We start from the raw sequence: 19,197 nt of genomic DNA, 5'->3' as shown, positions 1-19,197 counted from the left end.
TTATTATAGATGTTTGATTATATAAGGGATTAAAACTGATCCAAGCTTTGTGATCTATCTACCCTTTTAGTAATAACTAAACCTTTCTCTTTGATAAAGGGTAACAGGTGGAAGTGTAAACATTTCTTGTTTTATTGCTCTCCTGTAAAATAAATCATTTAAGAATTACTGAGATAGAGTCCAGGGCTTGGCTTTCTCACAACTCTTACTTCAGAAAACCAAGTCAAAATAGGCTGCAAGTTTATTCAGGCTCCATTCAGAAAACTTTTGCTCCAAAGAGGAAGCTGGTTCAAACCCTAAAGAACAAACATTATTAGCAGTTGGAATTTTGCATTTTGGCTAGTTTTATTCTGTTTTGCATCAATAAAAGTTACCAGAGGAAATAAGAGTTTTGTAAATTAGCCTTCTTAAAAAGTTGTCCCATTCTTCACAGGTTGAAACCCAAGGTCCTAGCAAAGGGACTTACTGAAAGTTGATGCGTTTTGAGGAAAAAGCAGTGAAAAGTTTAGAGCTCTGCCAATAAAGACTGGTGCAGTCTGGAGCAGATGCATAAGCCATGGCTCTCAGACCAACTAGTTACCCAGAATCTAAATATATTTTTCAAATTCTGAAAAAAAAAAGAAGTATCACATTTCTCAGTCACAACAGCTGGCAAATTCATGCTAATTTCTTTAAATTTCATGTTGCTTCAAAGGTACGTTTATTTTGTACATTTTAATTCCACAAAGTCATCTAGAATCTGAGGTACAGTCCACCTATCCCCTTCTTCTCATCAGCAGATGTGCTAGTGTAAAATGTGCTACACCATTGTTCTTTCAGATACTGAACAGTAAAATATCGATCCAAGAGTTCCTCTGCAGCCATGCCTTTAATGGAAAGGTACATGTTGCAAAGAATGCCACAGCATCATAAATCAAACAATAACACAAATAAGCTAATAAACCTCTTGTGATATAAAGCCAGCTACAGCGTTTAAGATAATTTTATCTCCATATGTAAAGTAAATAGTTTATAGTGCAATTTTGATTCTTCAGGGAACAAAGAGCAGAGATGCCATTCTGAAGAAAGAAAAAGTCAAGATAAATTCACACAAAAAAACCCACACATTAATATACAATAAAATATTGGAGCATCACAGAAGTGTGAATACACACATATATGGGAGTGTTTGTGAATACAGGTGAAAGACATGGATGAGTGTATACTTACAAGAATCTTCACTCTGTAGTGAGATAGAAATATGGTGCAATTCATCAGAACCTTAAGTGGGCATCACCAAAGACATTCAAAGGAAAATATAATCTTCATTTCTTTCTATCGGCATGTAATAAGAATTAAATACAGGTTTTTGTTAATGAGGAGGACATGAAATGATAAATGTCAAAGGAAGAAATCTCAAAAAGGAATAACAATGATCTTCTCATTTATCCAGTCTAATCTCCAACTGCACCTACAATTTGCTCACTTTATTGTAATAAAAAAAATTTGGAAAAAAAATTTTGAGCAGAAAAAAACAAACTGCATTTAGAATTAATTTTACAAGTTTAAGTTGCACTTTCCTATGCCACAAGGTGACAATATTTGTTTAATGTCAGGTATGAAAAAAGACAAGTTTTTATAAAAAGGGCTATGTCAAAACAGCCTCTCATATTTCAGATTCTCTGGTTAAGGCTCAAATAAAAACCGGCAAGAAGGAGATAACATACTTGCCATCCTTAGTGTTGAGCAAAACACACTTACACTAATATGATGCTATGGATCCTGCAAGGCCATGCTGAAAATTTATAAGCAGGAAAATTTGTTTTACTTTACATCAATTATAGTTTAATTAATCAACTTAGAATACAAGCCACACTATGTGACTATCTAGAGAATAAAACTCCATTCCAGCAGTCTGACTGCTCATTTCAATACGTTAAAAAAAAAAAAATCCCACACAATAATTTCTAAATCCCTGAAAATAGCATGTGCCCAAGCCGTTTCCTCATCTCTCAAAATGTCCCACAGTATTTTTCCCAGAAACAATTCTTTCAATAAACACCAATTTTAAAATGTGAAATGTATTTAAGACACATATCCATATTTAAAAGGAGTTCCTACAAGGTTGGGAAAACAAACAAAAATGGAATTTGAATGTTCCGTAATAACATCAGGACAAAGGAATTAAGCACATTTTCATGAGGGAGAGTGAACAAAACCAAAATGTTTCCCTGAAGTAACATAAATAAGTAGACTGTTGGGTCAACAGTCACCTCCTAAAGGAAACTCCTTCTCGTCCCTCATACAATGCAATAAAACAGTTGGGGCCCTGGGAACAGAGGATTGGAAAGGAAGGGCTGAAAGCCTACATTCTTTGGAAAAGAACCACAAAGCTACTTCTTGCAGTTGAGCTTCCTTCACTGGTCCACTTTCTAATTCTTTACATTCACTGTCTTTCTACATAAAGGCTGAATCTGACCAGGGAGTGAAAAGATGGTTTCTCTAGCTAGTCAGATTCAAAATTGCACCAAAAAACATGGGGAAGGTTTGATTAAACTCTTGTTTGGTTTTCAGTATGATTCCTAACAATGGCCATTCCTTCAACAACTTTCCATCACACCTTTTCTTGGGGGGTGGGCAAAGTTAGGAAGGGCTGCTGAGTTTTAAAAGTGGAAGGGAAATGGCTGTGATTGTCCTCTAGAACATGCAGGAGGCAGTGAAATGAAGAAAGAGCTGTGATGAACAAGCACACAGCGAGATCCTTGTTTCCAGTGTTTCTACTCAATCGGAGGCAAGTTCCGTTCTTCAAACACGCTGAATTTCAAACAGCTTTACATCCGTGTCATACCAGATAGGTGGATCCACATTCCTAAAGAGAAACAGATATTCATTCCCTTGTACATAACATAAACCTCATGGCGGAACTAGGAAAACCAGTACGTTTCAAGCACTTTTTTATATGTGCAAACAAGCAAAATCAATAGACCCAGCGATATAGAAAAGGAAGCCATTTAACAGACAGCCATTTCTAATGACATTTTTAGGTTACGTGAATTCTTCAAATTCATTTGTAATCTATATGTCTTAGCACTAATGTGATCTTTAACATGTATAACGTCCATCAGAGTAACCAGGCTAGAAAGCAAGAGACCATGAGTTGTAATTCCGCCTTAGGCATAAAAGCCAGCTGGGTCACTTTGGGCCAGTCATTCTCTCTCAACCCAACTCACCTCACAGGGTGGTTGTTGTGGGGAAAATGGAGGAAAGTGTGTTGGGATATATTCACTTCTTTGAATTATTTGGAAAACTAATAAATATAAGACAAATGCCCTGGATCAGACAAAGCCTATCTTAATCCAGCATTCTGTTCTCGCCCACTCTTCCTTCCCAGGGCTAAGCAGATGGTTATGTAACCGTTCTTGCATGTCAGCTGTTCGCCCCTGCGGCCGTGCACACGCTTCCAACCATCCCAGGACTCTGCACCATGCCGTCAGCTGCAACCAAATGTTTCATCTCCATTGGCTGCTGTTGCCACTCATGGCCAGACCCGGCCAGGAGAGCGGCCTACCGTTGAGCGGCTGAGCGGCGCTGTCCTGACATGTCCCACCCCTGCCGCCACCTTGTTGCAATTCTGGAATATGCTGAAGGCTCGGAAGGCTGAGCTTCAGAACAGGGTGAGAGGCAGGAAAATCCTCCTTCCCCATTTTCAAGCCATTCGCAAAAAAGCCCCATTCTGAGCCTTCAGCGTATACCAGGATTGCAACAAGGTGGCAGCAGGACACATCAGGACAGTGCCAGCCAGCCATTTGTCAGTAGGCCGCTCTCCTGGCATGGCCAGGCCGACGCCATGTTGCAGAGTCCTGGGAAGCATGGCTGGAAGCGCATGCACGGCCGCAGGGGCGAATAGCTGACAAATGGCTGTGTTGTGCTGCCACCGGAAGTCCTGCTGTTTTTGCGGCCACCACTAAGAGAGGGGCGCGGTAGCTAGTGTTTGCGGGACTGGCCTCAGCGAGGCCGTTCTGTGTGGATGGCAGGTGCGTGAGGGGCGCGCGGGGCATGTTCCATCACTTTTCCCCCCTGGAAATGGTGAGACCTGCTGCACAGACGCTTCGAGGGCCTTATTTTCGGGGGAGGGCTTATTTTAGCGCATGCGCTCAAAAGCCCGATTGAGCTTATTATCCGGAGAGGTCTTAGTTTCGGGGAAACACGGTAGCATGTATTCATGATGGTTGCAGTATCCCAGGACCATGTGATCCCGTTTTGCAACCTTCTAACAAGCAAAGGCAATTGGGGAAGCCAGATGCACTTAACAACCTTGTTACTAACTGCAGTGATTCACTTAACAACTGTGGCGAGAAAGGTCGTAAAAGGAGGCAACACTCACTTAACAACTATCTTGCTTAGCAATGAAAACTTTTGGGCTTAATTGTGTTCGTAAATCAAGGAGTACTTTTTTTTTTTTTTTCAAATGTTCAAATCCTAATTCATTTCAACACCAAATGCATCTTACTTTCAGTGAGTAAAAAGAATTTGGTCACTTTTTACTAAACATCAAATAGTTCATTAAAAAATGAAATGCCACTCCCTATGCACAATCTGGACACATTAGAATCACAGAATTTGAAGAAAGAGTAATATATTCCAACACTGGAAATTTTTAAGAAAATGTTGGATAACCATCTGTCTGAGATGGTGTAGGGTTTCCTGCCTGGGCAGGGGGTTGGACTAGAAGGCCTCCAAGGTCCCTTCCAACTCTGTTGTTGTTGTTACATACATTGTATATTATATAACTCAGCAGTACAAAATTAATGCAAATTACCTTCAGTGAATTAACTGCATCCTTCTAGCTCAGGGGTCTCCAACCTTAGCAACTTTTAAGACTTGTGGACTTCAACTCCCAGAATTCCTCAGCCAGCTTTGCTGGCTGAGGAATTCTGGGAATTGAAGTCCACAAGTTTTAAAGTTGCCAAGGATGGAGATCCCTTTTCTAGCTGATACTGTAAGGGTATTCTGTGATTCTAACCACTGAATTTAAAGACAAAAGCTAAATCTCAGGCTAAAACTTCTGACTCAAAGAATGTTCTCATTCAGCATGCTAAGGATAAGTAAGAGGAAATTGGATAGAAGCCTGCTAACTTACCTCAGATATATAACTCCCCACATGTAAGTGCGGAACCACATAGCGGTACCAGAATTAGCCTGGTATTTCCGGATCAGGATGGGATGAGGGACAGGAAGGAGCCCCACCAATGTGCCATGTTGCAAGAATTTCAGAATCTCAGATTCATCCGTAAGGCCCCTGCAGACAGTGGGAACACATTTATCTATACAACGCACTGCATTCTCTCTAATGCAAATTACAGATAATTGGACATACAGATTTATGGAAACATAGAAAACTGACAGCAGAACAAGACCTAGTGAGCCATCGAGTCTGCCCTTTGAGGTTATTTTACTTAATTTTTTATGGACATGTATTTATCTCAAGTGTATGTAAACTTAGTTACTGTTGTTACCTCCCCTGGATGTTGGTTCCAAATTTCCAACTACTCCTTCTGTGAAGTGATACTTCTGAAATACTTCTAAACTTCTCTTCATTAGTTTGAGGCTATGTCCCCATGTTCTTATTTTTGCTTAATATTTATATTATATGATATTATATAGTAAAATATATTATAGTGTATAAACTTAGATTAGATTAAGGCTGTCTAACCTTGGCAACTTTAAGACTTGTGGACTTCAGCTTCCCCAGCCAGCCATAGATTAGATTCTTCCATAACAAATATGAAAGGGTGATTTTGAAAAACCACAAAAATTCTCTAGCATTCTCAGGAAACCTTACCAAATGTTATCCATAAATATTCACTCACTCTTTCTCCTGAGCACCCAAAAACATTAGGGAGTCCTTGGCTCTCTTAGAGAACACCAACCACAGGAAGAACTAAGGACTCCACAGTCCAACCCTGAGCTACATATACATTATTTTCTATTTGTACAAGAGCATTACTTTGATCTAGCGACAAACTGTTGAACATTCTATATTACAGTGGGGATGTCAAACTACATTTATTCATGAAAAATGCATCACAGGATCCCTCCTGTCTATATCACAGGTCTGGCACAGAAAAGGATATTCCAACCTATTAAATGAAGCAAGGCTCCAATTCAATTAGGATATAATTTTTTAAAAAATGTTGCAGTCGTTCCAACTTCTGATTATTTCCAAAGAAATAAAAGAGCTTCCCCTTTCCAACTCAAACACCCACGAAACATCCATATATACAAATTCCAGGCCTTCTAGAAATGTTCCACCTGTTGTTTCCTTCCATGAACAATTTTGTTTTTCAGAGTGCTTACTAGTAGTCAGGGCAAAATAAGCTTTTCCTATTTATTACTAAGATAACAGAGATGAGCCTACTACCATGTTTCCCTGAAAATCAGACCCTGTCTTATATTTTTTTGAACCCTAAAATAAGTGTTTGGCCTTATTGCCATGCACTCAAAAGCCCGATTGGGCTTATTATCAGGGGATGTCTTATTTTGGGGAAAACAGGCTAGAAAATCGAATTCAATATATAATTTTAAATACCATATAGCTCTTCTTTATTAATGCATTTGTTTTGGTGATATATATGATCTCCTTGGTTAAGGAATATTGCACTGTTGTATTATGCGTAACAAGTGTCATCATCAGTCTATTTTATCGTTAAGTGTGTTTTACACTGATCTCATTTAAAACATTATTTTAATCATCACCATGCTGCAAATGATTTTCATTAGGGCTTGAATGGGAGTCTTTTTATGCCTCTCACTAGCATGCAATATAATCAACCACAATTTTCTTCTGGACTACCTGCAAAGACAAGAAGCGCCCTTTAAGGGTGATTCCACTCCTTGAGTGGGCACTACTAGCTGACAGTCATTAAGGGAGAAATAGTTGAGCATATAGATGATCCAATAGGGCTCAGGGCCTTTTTCCATGCCATTTAACTAACAAACACACATGCATACAATATATAGTATATAGTATATAGCGTATAATGTATAGCATATAATAACTGGGTACAGTCACCAGTATATAGTATATAGCGTATAATGTATAGCATATAATAACTGGGTACAGTCACCAGTTGGTTTGGGATGAGGTACCATGTTGATAATATTCAGCTGTATGTTGCCTTCCAAGCTTGGGCAGCGATGTTATGGAGAACTGGATGTTGTTAAGGGCAAAATGTATTCAAATTAACTACTAGCAAGATAGATGCACCATTATATACATTTGGGCTGCCCAGAAAAAATGTTCCCAGTGATAGTATGACTTGGAAGTATCCAACGTTTGAATCCTGCTAAAAGAGAAAATGGTGGCCCCCGTTGCCAAGCTTAGGAAGGAACACTAGTTCCAAAGGATAATCAAACCCCAACAACAAATACTCATTCACTCATCACTGCATTCCTCAGCTGCTACACTGTGCTCTCCACAAGATCCTTTGAAAATAAGTTTCAATTGGTACAGGATGTAGTAGCCTGTATTGCAGAATGCTGATAGGTGACTCAACATTGCAGTATGCCTACTTTTGGCCCACTACACTGGTTACTGGCAACCTTCCAGATCTAATGTAAAGTGCTATAAAATTCTTTGCAGTATAACTTTGAGTTGTATCAGGGACCAGGTTCTTCAAACTGCTTCTGCCCTCTCTGTGAGATCATCTAAAGAGGTCCTGCTCCAAGATCCACACTATCCAGAAATAAAGGAAGCTGTGGATTGGAAGCCAGTTTAATCTGTAATTTTGAAGACCCTTCCTGGCCCTATTCCCTCCCCAATAGGATTTATATGCACTGAAATATGATTTTAAAATACTAAGAGTAACTAATTGAAAATATTGAGAACCAGAGTAATGTAATGGTTAAGATGCTGGACTAAGAGCAGGAAGATCCAAGTTCTAAGATTTCATTGGACACAGAACTGGCTGAATGATTTCAGATCAGTCCCCCTTTCTAAGCCCTAGCCTGGAAAAAATCAGCCACCCACGCTGATTATGGCCCTCAATCTTCAAGAAAGAGGACTTTATATTACAGTGGATTGTTTGAGGTTGAGGAAAAACACCAGGAGGAATGATTCTACATTGCTCATTTCGTTTTTTCATTTCATTTGTTTAGCCTAGTACTATTATTGTTGGCGTTTGTCACTGGATGTTTTATTTTGAATAATGTTAACAATTTAAAAAAAGAAGTACAAAGATGTCCTCTGTAAAATCTTTGACTTGACTCCATTAGTCATTAATGCTGCCTTGAAGTACCATAAAGTTGCAGTGCCAGAATTTGGTAGCAAAATATCCAATTTTAACTTAGTGGCAGTGGCCAAATATTCTGTTGCTATCAGCTTGAGAGTCTGGAAGATACTCTAACATGAGAAAGTTACATTTATTCTCTGGAAAGCTTGCTATCTAATATTTAAGGGGCGTGCATAAGTGCACAAAAGTGCCTACCGTTCCTGTCCTATTTTTTCCTTTCAATATATGTTCCTGTATATAATGTTGTGACAAATAAATAAAATAAAATAATAAAATAATAGTCAGAAAGAGTTATTCATCAAATACCAATAGTTGAATGGCGCAAGAGCCAAGATCTCAAGTAGGTGCTGCCATCCAGTGGTCAGAAGCAGCAATGAACCAAATATTCTGTTGCTATCAGCTTGAGAGTCTGGAAGATACTCTAACATGAGAAAGTTACATTTATTCTCTGGAAAGCTTGCTATCTAATATTTAAGGGGCGTGCATAAGTGCACAAAAGTGCCTACCGTTCCTGTCCTATTTTTTCCTTTCAATATATGTTCCTGTATATAATGTTGTGACAAATAAATAAAATAATAGTCAGAAAGAGTTATTCATCAAATACCAATAGTTGAATGGCGCAAGAGCCAAGATCTCAAGTAGGTGCTGCCATCCAGTGGTCAGAAGCAGCAATGAACCAAATATTCTGTCTAAAAGTTTAAAGGTTTCCCCTTTCCAGTTGTGACCAACTCAAGGGAGCAGTGCTCATCTCCAATTCTTAGCCTAGGGAGCCTGCATTGTTTGAGAAATGTTTCCATTATCATGTAGCCAGCATGAAAATATGGTACACTGTTACCTTCCCACCGAAGTGGTACCTATTTATCTACTCACATTTGCATGCTTTTGAACTGCTAGGTTGGCAGAAGCTGGTGCAAGTAACGGGAGCTCACCCTGTTGCACAGTGTTCAGGTCTCGAACCTAGGCTGTTGGCTTTCCAGGTGACAAGCTCAGCATCTTAACCACTGAGCCATCTCACCCTAATCCTGTCCTACAGTGGGCCATAATTTTACTAGAAATGTGAAGGAGCCAAGAATCAAGATTCTAGATGGCACTTGTAGTGTATGTTCCCACAGATGTATTTCCAAAGAGGGATCCTAGGAGCTGGATTAATCTCTAAGCCTTTGTAGTTCTGCAACTGCCATTTTTTATAGAGCCCAGAAATTTGGGCATTCTTTGACAGTCCTCCATGATAGGTAAGACTTGCAGAAAACTTTGTATAGCTTGTCTGGTGTTATCTAAAGTGTATAAAGGCATGCCAAATGTATGTTGGAAGTGTAAAAATAAAGAAGGCACTTTTTATTGTCTATGGTGGATATGTGATAAAGCAAAAAAAATTGAACTATGATTCATATTTTAATGCATAAAATTCTGAAAATGGAGATAAAAATGAAACCAGAACTTTTCCTCTTGGGTCTAATGGAAAAAGAAGTGGAGAAAATATATGGAACTTTGTTACTATATATATGTTGACAGCAGCAAGACTATTTATTGTATGCACAAAAATGGAAGGACACTTTGATTCCTACCATGGAGGAATGGTTGCAGAAGTTGATGGAATTGGCTGAAATGGCAAAACTGACTAACTTGATTAAAGAAAAGAACATAAGTACTTTTATTTCTGCATGGAAACCACTTCTGAACTTCATGCTTGATGTGGAAAAGAATGAAACCTTGATTTGGGTTTTACAGATTAGATTGATCGATCTTTATAGAAATGACTTCTTCATACTATTATGGAAAAGCGTGATCTGTTGTTAATGCCTTATTCTACTGTAACAGAGAGTCAGAAGTCAGTGCTTCTTTTTCTTCCTCCCACCCCCACCCCCGCTATCTTTCCTCACTTTTTCCCCCTCCCCCCATTACTCTCCTATTTGCATTTGCATTTTATAATACTTTATAACTTAATAAAAAATTGAAAGATTAAAAAAAGGAAAGACTTGTAGGACAACCACGGGTGAGATATACAGGTCATACAAGTAGAGACAAGTAGAAGATGTGGTTCCTAGGACAGTTACTGCAATCTTAGTTTCTATGGAAGATCATGATTAGCTAATGAAACCTTTAGGGCAAGCTTCAGCTTCAAACCAAGAAATCATTTCCTCATTGTCGCTCTCATTAATCTGACAACATACTGCACTGAGTCTTCATATGTAGGAAAGCTGTTTCTTTTCCCACAGAAAAACTGAAGAAAACAAAGTTTGGTGGAATAAACAAATAATGAAGTAGAGAAATATTAGGCTGCACATGGTTAAGAAGTGTGATGGAATGTGCACTTGCCGCCGCAACAGCAGGGGAGGATTTTGTCCACTGAGTGTGTTCCCAGGAAGAGACCAAGATCAAAAGACGGAGAGGTTACAAGCTGAAGGGGAAAACAATTCAGTGTAGCCACACCCTAGAATCTTTCAGGATATATCTAGTAGCTTAGAAAGTTATAGCTTTAGTTTGGTAAGATTCTGTCTATTAGGTATAAGCAAACTAAGGATTGGACTCAATTGGATTTCACTGCCACGTTTCTGGCCTTTGGGCTGACAAGAAGAGAGAAATGGCTCTGTTTGAGGTGAAGAGGTGATGGAAGTGGGTTGAGTTAAAAGTCTTGGTCAATGGTGGGATTCAAAATTTTTTACTACCGGTTGTATGGACGTGGCTTGGTAGGCATGGCATGGCTTGATGGGCGTGGCAGGGGAAGGATATTGTAAAAATCTCCATTCCCACCCACTCCAAGGGAAGATTACTGCAAAACTTCTATTTCCTCCCGATCAGCTGGGACTCAGGAGGCAGAGAATAGCAGGGCCAGCCAGAGGTGGTATTTACTGGTTCTCCAAACTACTCAAAATTTCCACTACCGGTTCTTCAGAACTAGTCAGAACCTGCTGAATACCACCTCTGGTTTTGGTTATCATTTTCCTGAATCAGCAGAATGATTAATCTGTTATCAGAAAGCCTCCTCACACTAAAACAGAAACAATACTGTTCCTAATATGCTATTTAAAAACAAAACCTTGATGTTTTGGGAACTACTGCTTGAACACCCAAATTGTTCTTGTGCATATGCAGACTGTTAAGTTCGGGAAGTAACGAGGCTGGAGACCAGGGTAGTGACAACAGCTCTTTAATATAGGGTGAACCCAGCAACAGGCTGGGGGAAAAACCTCTCCTTTTATACAGTTCTGCTGGAGGCTTCGTCCAATCAGCAACGTGCTGATTTCCCGCTCAAATATTTAAAGGCACAACTGTTAATACATAACACTCCTCCCCTCCCAGAAAACACTTGGTCTTATTTACATATTTATTTACATGTTATTTTTCGACGTAGTCACGCAAATAACCTGGGCGTCTCCTAGTTCTTTCTGACCTGCGCGGTTCAGTTCTGGGTGGTGTTTTGAGCTGGTCGGAGGGGCTGTTTTCTCCTCCCAGCTCTTTCTCTGGGCCATCGGGCTCTGGATTATTGGCCGACTCTTTTTCTTGGCCATCCGGCCTTGGATTAATTTTGGAATTTTCCTTGCTGTTTCCCTCGGGGACCTGATGGCGTCGCTGGAACTCTGGGACCTCAGCTAAGTCTTGCGCCTCCCCCGGGTCATTGTCAGCTGTGGATTCAAAGTGGTATTGGTCATTACCTGTCTCTGTTGGTTCGGTTTGGTCAGTTATTCGTTTCCTTAACTGATCTATGTGGCGCCGCCACATTCGGTTGTCTGGTAGCTCTACCACATACGATTTTGGCCCTGTTACCTTTGTTACGTGTCCTGCGAGCCAACTAGGGCCGTCCCCATAGTTTCGGGCCCACACCCGGTCGCCTATGCTCATTTCCCTTGTTTTTTCTAGCTCCCCCTTGTAACCCTCGGGTGTGTAATGGGGGTTCAAACGGTCAAGGGGACACCGGAGTTTTCGTCCCATTAGCAATTCGGCTGGGCTTTTCCCAGTGGCTGTGCTTGGGGTTCTATGTTGGACGGCTAGGAAAAAGTCTATTTTTGTTTGCCAGTCACCTGGCTTGAGCCTGGACAATGCCTCCTTAGCGCTCCGGACGGAACGCTCTGCAAGGCCATTCGACGCAGGGTGGAAAGGTGCAGAGAGGGCATGTCGGATGCCTTCCTCTGCCAGGTACTCTTCAAACTGGGCTGCCGTGAATTGGGGCCCATTGTCGGACACCAGAGTGTCCGGCAACCCGTGAGTTGCGAATAGGTGGCGCAGGGTTGCGATTACTGCTTCGGCTGTGGTGGATTTCATAAGTATGATCTCTAACCATTTGGAAAATGCGTCCACCACCACTAGGAACGTTTGGCCGTGAAAGGGGCCAGCAAAATCAATGTGGATTCTTGACCAAGGCCCTTGGGGCTTTTCCCATTCTCTGACTGGGGCTGTTGGGGGTAGCGGTCTGGACTCTTGGCAAGCTTGGCATTTCCCTACCCTCTCAGCAATCTCTGCGTCCATGAGTGGCCACCATACATAGCTTCTAGCTAACCCTTCATCCTTACGATGCCTGGGTGACCCTCGTGGAGGAGGTCCAATACCTTGCCCTTAACTTAACAGGAATTATTACACGATCACCCCATAACAGGCACCCCTTGAGCCGAGAGCTCATCACGTTTCTTAACAAATTCTTTGAACCGTTCGCCCGGCGCAGCGGCCACCCTCTCTGTACCCAACCGAGTACAGTCCTTAACACAATGTCGGTATGATGCCGAGCCACTTCCTTTGATGTGACTGGGCCAGAGTCCAACGAGTCAATAAGGAGGATGGGTGTCCCGGGTGGGGTCTTGATCGCCCCTGGCAGTGGGCATCGGCTCAATGCGTCTGCATGCCCCACTTCTTTTCCGGTCGATGCTGCAGCTTGTATGAGTAAGCGGCTATAAATATAGTCCATCGAGTCAAACGTGGCGAAAGTGCCACAGGCGTTGGCCGGTCGCCAGCCAGTAATCCCAGTAACGGTCTGTGGTCAGTCACGATTTCAAAATTCCGCCCAAAGACATACTCATGGAATTTTTTGACCCCTGATACAATGGCTAATGCTTCTTTGTCTAATTGGCTGTAGTTCCTCTCTGGGGAGGACATCGTTCTAGAGTAGAACGCTATAGGGGCTTCTGTGCCGTTTGGAAGCCTATGGCTGAGTACAGCCCCCACCCCATAAGGGGACGCATCGCAAACCAGCACTAGGGGTAGTGAGTCGTGATATTGGATGAGCAGGCTATCACTTGAGAGCAGGTTCTTTACTGCTTCAAAAGCCCTATTTTCTGACTTTCCCCAAGACCAAACAGTATTTTTTCCTAAGAGCCTATGCAGCGGTTCCGCAACGGTTGCTTTGTTCTTTAAAAAGACCGCGTAAAAATTAACCAATCCCAGGAATGCCTGCAGCTCTGCTTTGTTTTTGGGCGCTGGAGCCTTCCTAATTGCCTTAACTTTGCTCTCAGTAGGGTGAATTCCTTTCTTGTCTATCCGTAGCCCAAGAAATCGACCGATTCGACCCCTATCTGACATTTATTTGTCTTGACTTTTAATCCGCTGTCCGGAAAATGCTCAAGACCTTTCTTAACCGCTCCCCCAATTCCTCCATGTCTTCCCCTGAAATTAGGACATCATCGAAGTAGGGAACTACCCCTGGGAGCCCTTGCAGTAGTCGTTCCATCAGGTTTTGGAACAGCCCTGGTGCCACACTAACCCCAAATTGCAATCGGTGCACTTGAATGCCCCCTGTGCGTCACAATCGTTTGGGCTTCGCTGTGCGGGCGTCTACTGGCAGTTGTTGGTAGGCTTGGGCCAAGTCTAACTTTGCAAAGACTTGCCCTTGCCCCAAGGAGTGCAATAAATGTTGCACCACGGAACCGGTAAGCGCTTTTCTGTAAGGCTTTGTTAAGCGTCGCCTTGTAGTCAGCGCAAATTCTAATTGACCCGTCCGATTTGATGGGGTGACGATTGGCGTCTCCCACTTTGCGTGATCGACTGGCACCAAAACCCCTGATTTATGAGCTTGTCCAGCTCCTTATCAATTTTGGTTTTAGGGCAAAGGACTCTCCTCGCCTTAAGCCTAATGGGGGCTACCTGGGGTCTAAGTTGAAGGAAATAGGGGTCCCCTTGTACTTGCCCAGGCAGTCCTTGAAGACATCTTGAACTCGTTAAAGAGAATGTCTTTCAAATTGCAGTCACTTCTGTAGATGCCAGTCACTCCCATGCCCAGGGCACGAAACCAGTCTAGTCCCAACAGACTGGGCAGAGTTCCTTCGACGATCGTGATGGGCAGGGTCTTTTTGTGAGGGCCGTACTCGACTCGGACGGAGGTGGTCCCTCGAACAGGGATGCGATTTCCCTGGTAGTCGTGCACTCGTAGCCGCTGTGCTTGCAGATGGCGCTTCGCGACGGACGGCAGCGACTTCGCCAGGGTGTCCCAGGACATGATGGTGATCGCTGATCCCGTGTCTACTTCAAGCCTGCACCGTACTCCCTCGATCTTGGGCTTTGTGAAAATCTTCTTTTCCACTTTGGTTGAGGCGCGGCCTATAATGACAGTCGTTTGGTTAGACTTCGCGCCTTTCTTGTTTGAACCAATCGCGGGCCGCCTTTCCGGTTCCGCGTTTTGATTGGCCGATTTGAATTTTCGGCGGGAAGGTTGGGCCGCTCTGCAAACCTGAGCTAAGTGTCCTTTCTTCCCACACCGCCGGCATGTTGCGTCTTTAAACCTGCAGCGTTGGCGCTGATGCTGCCCTCCGCAGCTTCCGCACTCGTCACGGTCCTCAGTGTCGCGTTTCTCGGTCCGGCAGACCCCTTCCTCATCCTCGCCCTCACCTTCGGATTCGGACTGAATCTCCTCCTGGTGTACTGGCGTTGGCTTTGCGCTCGCCTTGGATTGAAGAGGCTTTTGCAGAGTCTCTGCTGCTTTAGTAGACATTTCGTGTGCTCTGGCCTCGTCCAGAGCGGTGGCTAGTGTCAGGTTGCTCCTGGCTAGCAGTCGTCGCCGTAGGCGGATGTCCTTGACCCCTCGGATGAGTTGCTCGAGTAGCACTTCGTCTAAGTCTCGGTATCCGCAGTCCTTGGACGCTCTTCTTAAGGCGGCCATGTAGTCACCGATGGACTCGCCCTCCATCTGTCTACGTTCTCCGAATTCAAACCGTTGCACGTATTTGGACGGCGTCGGTGCGAAATGGTTCTTCAGTAAAGTCTGCAGAGTCGGCCACGATACCGATTGTATCGGCGTTGGCTCTGCCAGGGCTTCCGCAATCTCGATTACCTCCGGCCCGCAATGGCTTAGGAAATAAGCCCGTTTGCGGTTATCGGGGATCCCCTGTAGTTCGTTGGCTTCTAGAAAGCTTTCGAAACGGGTCATATATGTCCCCCATTTCTCCTTGCCCGGGTTGTACGGTGCGGGTGGCGTGTTTGCCATTCTGCCCTGAGTTTGCTGGGTTCGGGACTAGCGTGCTTCAGCTCGGTTCTGGTTCTCCTTAGCCTCGAGATCCCACCTTCGTCGCCAATGTTAAGTTCGGGAAGTAACGAGGCTGGAGACCAGGGTAGTGACAACAGCTCTTTAATATAGGGTGAACCCAGCGACAGGCTGGGGGAAAAACCTCTCCTTTTATACAGTTCTGCTGGAGGCTTCGTCCAATCAGCAACGTGCTGATTTCCCGCCCAAATATTTAAAGGCACAACTGTTAATACATAACACAGACAACCATAAGGATAAAGATCATAAAGAACATCAACTAATGTTAAGATCATATGCATGACCTATGATCCAAAGCCCTGGATGTATTAATTGGCAGGATGTAAGTAACAGTATGCTAACTTGCAAGGTAGATGCCAGTTAGATATTACAGCTTGTTTTGAATAGCATAAGTGTCTTTAAAGTTCAAATTGAGTTTTGGTTTTGCTTGTACTATAATATCAATATATATCCAAACAAGTCCACACTATCCTTAGAAATAGAATGTAATACTGCATGGAGGATGGGTGCAACAAAGGCTAGTAACACAATCTATATTTTTTTCTACCTTACAAAAAAGCACTATGTGAAAGCCTCAATTGACCAAAGCCGTGATGTGCAACATGTATGGCATATCCAGTAGTGTCTATGGCCTACAAAAATCACAACTTGGAAGAGCAGAGGAGTGAATTGTAAAGAGCATAAATTAGCAAACCAAAGAAGTGGAAAAATGTGTTTGTGAGAAAGTGGAATGATATAATATATTTGAAAGAAGGCAGCCTGATACCGTGATATGGAATTGATGAATATATGCAAGGAAGTGAATGTACAGGTTTAATAATGAATGAAAGTGCTAAGTATTACATACTTTTCTGAAAGTATGAATTGGCATTATCTACATTACTATGGGAGAATATCAAAGTATAAGTCAATAGTTGGTGACAATTACATCTTACAATCCAGTGAATGGTGACAATGGGACAACTAGAGATTAGTTTGGGGAACAATTTTGCAACCTTCCCAGTAAATTAGACTTAAAGGAAAAATATTCTGCTAGGTGAGAGAAAATGCAGAAAAAGTGAATGGGCCAGTCAAAGAGACAAGAAAAAAATAAGAAAAAGATTTACAGGTTTTATTACATGGTTTAAGCATAAGTCTTCTCATTTTTGTACATGGCAAAAGAATGAATAGAAACCAAAAAGTGTGATGTCTCCTGCGAATGACTGAGGGAATTAGTGAAGAATGTAAAGGTAAGGAGAAGTTTTGAATGTGGAACCATCTAGTTTTGGGATTAGGGTCACAAAAAGGGAAGGGAAGGACACTGACTATTGTGAGAAATGAGTATTTGTCAAAAAAGGAAGAAATGGCTCCTTATAACAACATGTTTCTGTCCACTTTAGGGAAGTGGAGATATGTAAATATAAATAGAATACAGGGAATAGAGTATTTAAAATCTGTAGAGTAAAACAGGATATGATAGGATCAAGTTTGACTGATCAGGAAGATAAAGCATTACACAAATTAGTGACTGTAGAAACAATATTCATTAAGGTTGGTCATATGCAGAGTGAATGATGATCAAGGTGCAAAACAAACATGAAGAAAAAATAAATGGATGGTGAGGACGGAAGGAAAGATCAAAGGAATCATGTATAGACAGATTTGAGATCTGCAAAAAGAGTGATATGAAAAATTTAGAGAACAAAAGGCAATGTATGTAGCAGTATATACATAAAATGGAAGCAAGTACAATTTACAAGGCTGGATAAGTATGGAGGCGTATAGTGAATAGTATTAATGTAAACTATGTTTCCTTTTATTTTTCTTATGCATCTAATGTCTTTGACTCATGAGTTCTTACTCCTTTAATACGCTCTGCATAAAGTAGCTTATTATTATTAAAGGAGACAAATTCCTTGTGTGTTCAATCACACCTGGCTAATAAAGAATGTTCTGTTCTATTCTATTCTATTCTATTCTAATTCTAATTCTAATTCTAATTCTACTTCTTATCCCATACTAGAACACTGTGACTGGTATGTCCATATGCATGATCCAATCAACCCAATTCCACAATAATAGTTTTTGTTGATTTTATCTGTAGAAATATGAAAAGAGGATAAGACTAATTTTATTACAGGAATTATGTTTAGTGGTCAATAAGAAAATTCATACCACCTTACAATTCCCACCCCCCATTCCTAAATAGGTTTATCTATAAGACCTGTGGCACTTACTTGTCAATACAAATCTTTTCTACCTGGGGAACCAGGACCTGCAACAGCCTCATGATTGTCTGCAGGGGCAATTTTGATTTCCAAGACACCACCTACAAAGGAAAAGGATAGCAGTGAAAATCTAAGAGTTTGAGCCAACTCAGAAATCAATATCTGACAGGAACGCTTTCATTCAGATGAAAAAAAATGCATCCAAATCTAACTTATATACCACTTCATAGTGCCTTACAGCCCTTTCTAAGTGGTTTACATATTGTTGGGGGCAATATGGGGAGCAACAATCTGGATCCTCATTTTATTGACCTCGGAAGGATGGAAGGATGGAAGGATGAGTCAACTTTGAGCCAGTGAGAATCGAACTGCTGGCAGTCAGTAGAATTAGCCTGAAATATTGCATTCTAAACACTGCATCACCACAGCTCTAATTAGAACTTACTAACACTCCTAAAAATAGTTCTGCAAATAGACCAGCTTTCAGTCTAAAAAGAAAGGCACCTACCAACAGTCTGAGTCTAAGGCCACTTCCCTATCTCTGACCTTGCCTTTTACTTTCACAAGTACTTTTGTGCACATGAATGCATGTAACCATGGTTGCTACTTGAGTTTTGGAAGATGAGGACAGAGAATGACCATCTAGAGACGAAAAATTCAGCACTTTTCTTTCAGATGAAGAAAAAATAACTACATAGGTCAGGGGTAAAATGCTCCCGGTTTGGACCGGATCGGCTGATCCGGTAGCGATGGCGGCAGGTGGTTCAGAAAACCAGTAGCAAAAATTCCTCCCCTCCTTACCATGCCCAACTGAGTCATGTGATCATCAGAGGTTTTTTTTTTTCCACTTTTAAAAGCATTTTTTTACAACCTCTTCAGCCAAAGAGGTGGTGGGTGATCACCACAGCTGATCACCCCCCACCTCGCGCTGTTCTACTTACCCCATGCCTCCTTTTGGTGTGCATTGCACACGCGCACATCACATTTGGTGCGTGGCGTGCACTGCGCATGCACACGCAGTGCACATGCGCAGCCAGCAAACCCATAGTAAACCAGTTCAGATTTCACCCACTGACATAGGTGTAGTAGCATAGCCTTCTGATTATTCCTAATATTGGGGGAGGAAAGGCTTTAGAGAAAGCAATCTCCTATTCCAGGAGATGTTCCACTAATGGGTTCCCTGCCATGGGGCGGGGGGAGCTAGCTCATTAATATATCCAGCCTTTTTATGAGTGCTTCATTTTTTACAGGAAACCTC

At 42.0% G+C, this 19,197-nt stretch overlaps 1 protein-coding gene across 2 annotated transcripts in view; it reads right to left on the bottom strand.

Moving 5' to 3' along the window:
• Positions 1–966: 966 nt before the first annotated feature.
• HID1 (HID1 domain containing) overlaps positions 967–19,197 on the bottom strand; it is a 62,828-nt gene continuing 44,597 nt past the window's right edge. For both annotated transcript variants that reach the window (XM_058169523.1, XM_058169522.1), the window contains 3 exons: positions 17,949–18,040; positions 5,120–5,278; positions 967–2,848 (listed from right to left, as the gene is read on the bottom strand). In XM_058169523.1, coding sequence (XP_058025506.1) covers positions 2,785–2,848; positions 5,120–5,278; positions 17,949–18,040 — 315 coding nt within the window. In that variant the 3' untranslated portion in view covers positions 967–2,784. The remainder of the gene's footprint in view (positions 2,849–5,119; positions 5,279–17,948; positions 18,041–19,197) is intronic.

The sequence above is a fragment of the Ahaetulla prasina genome, chromosome 2 (assembly GCF_028640845.1).
Source record: "Ahaetulla prasina isolate Xishuangbanna chromosome 2, ASM2864084v1, whole genome shotgun sequence".
Classification (NCBI taxonomy): domain Eukaryota; kingdom Metazoa; phylum Chordata; class Lepidosauria; order Squamata; family Colubridae; genus Ahaetulla; species Ahaetulla prasina.
The sequence above is the reverse complement of the archived record's forward strand: the minus strand, read 5'-3'. Positions and strand labels throughout refer to the sequence as shown.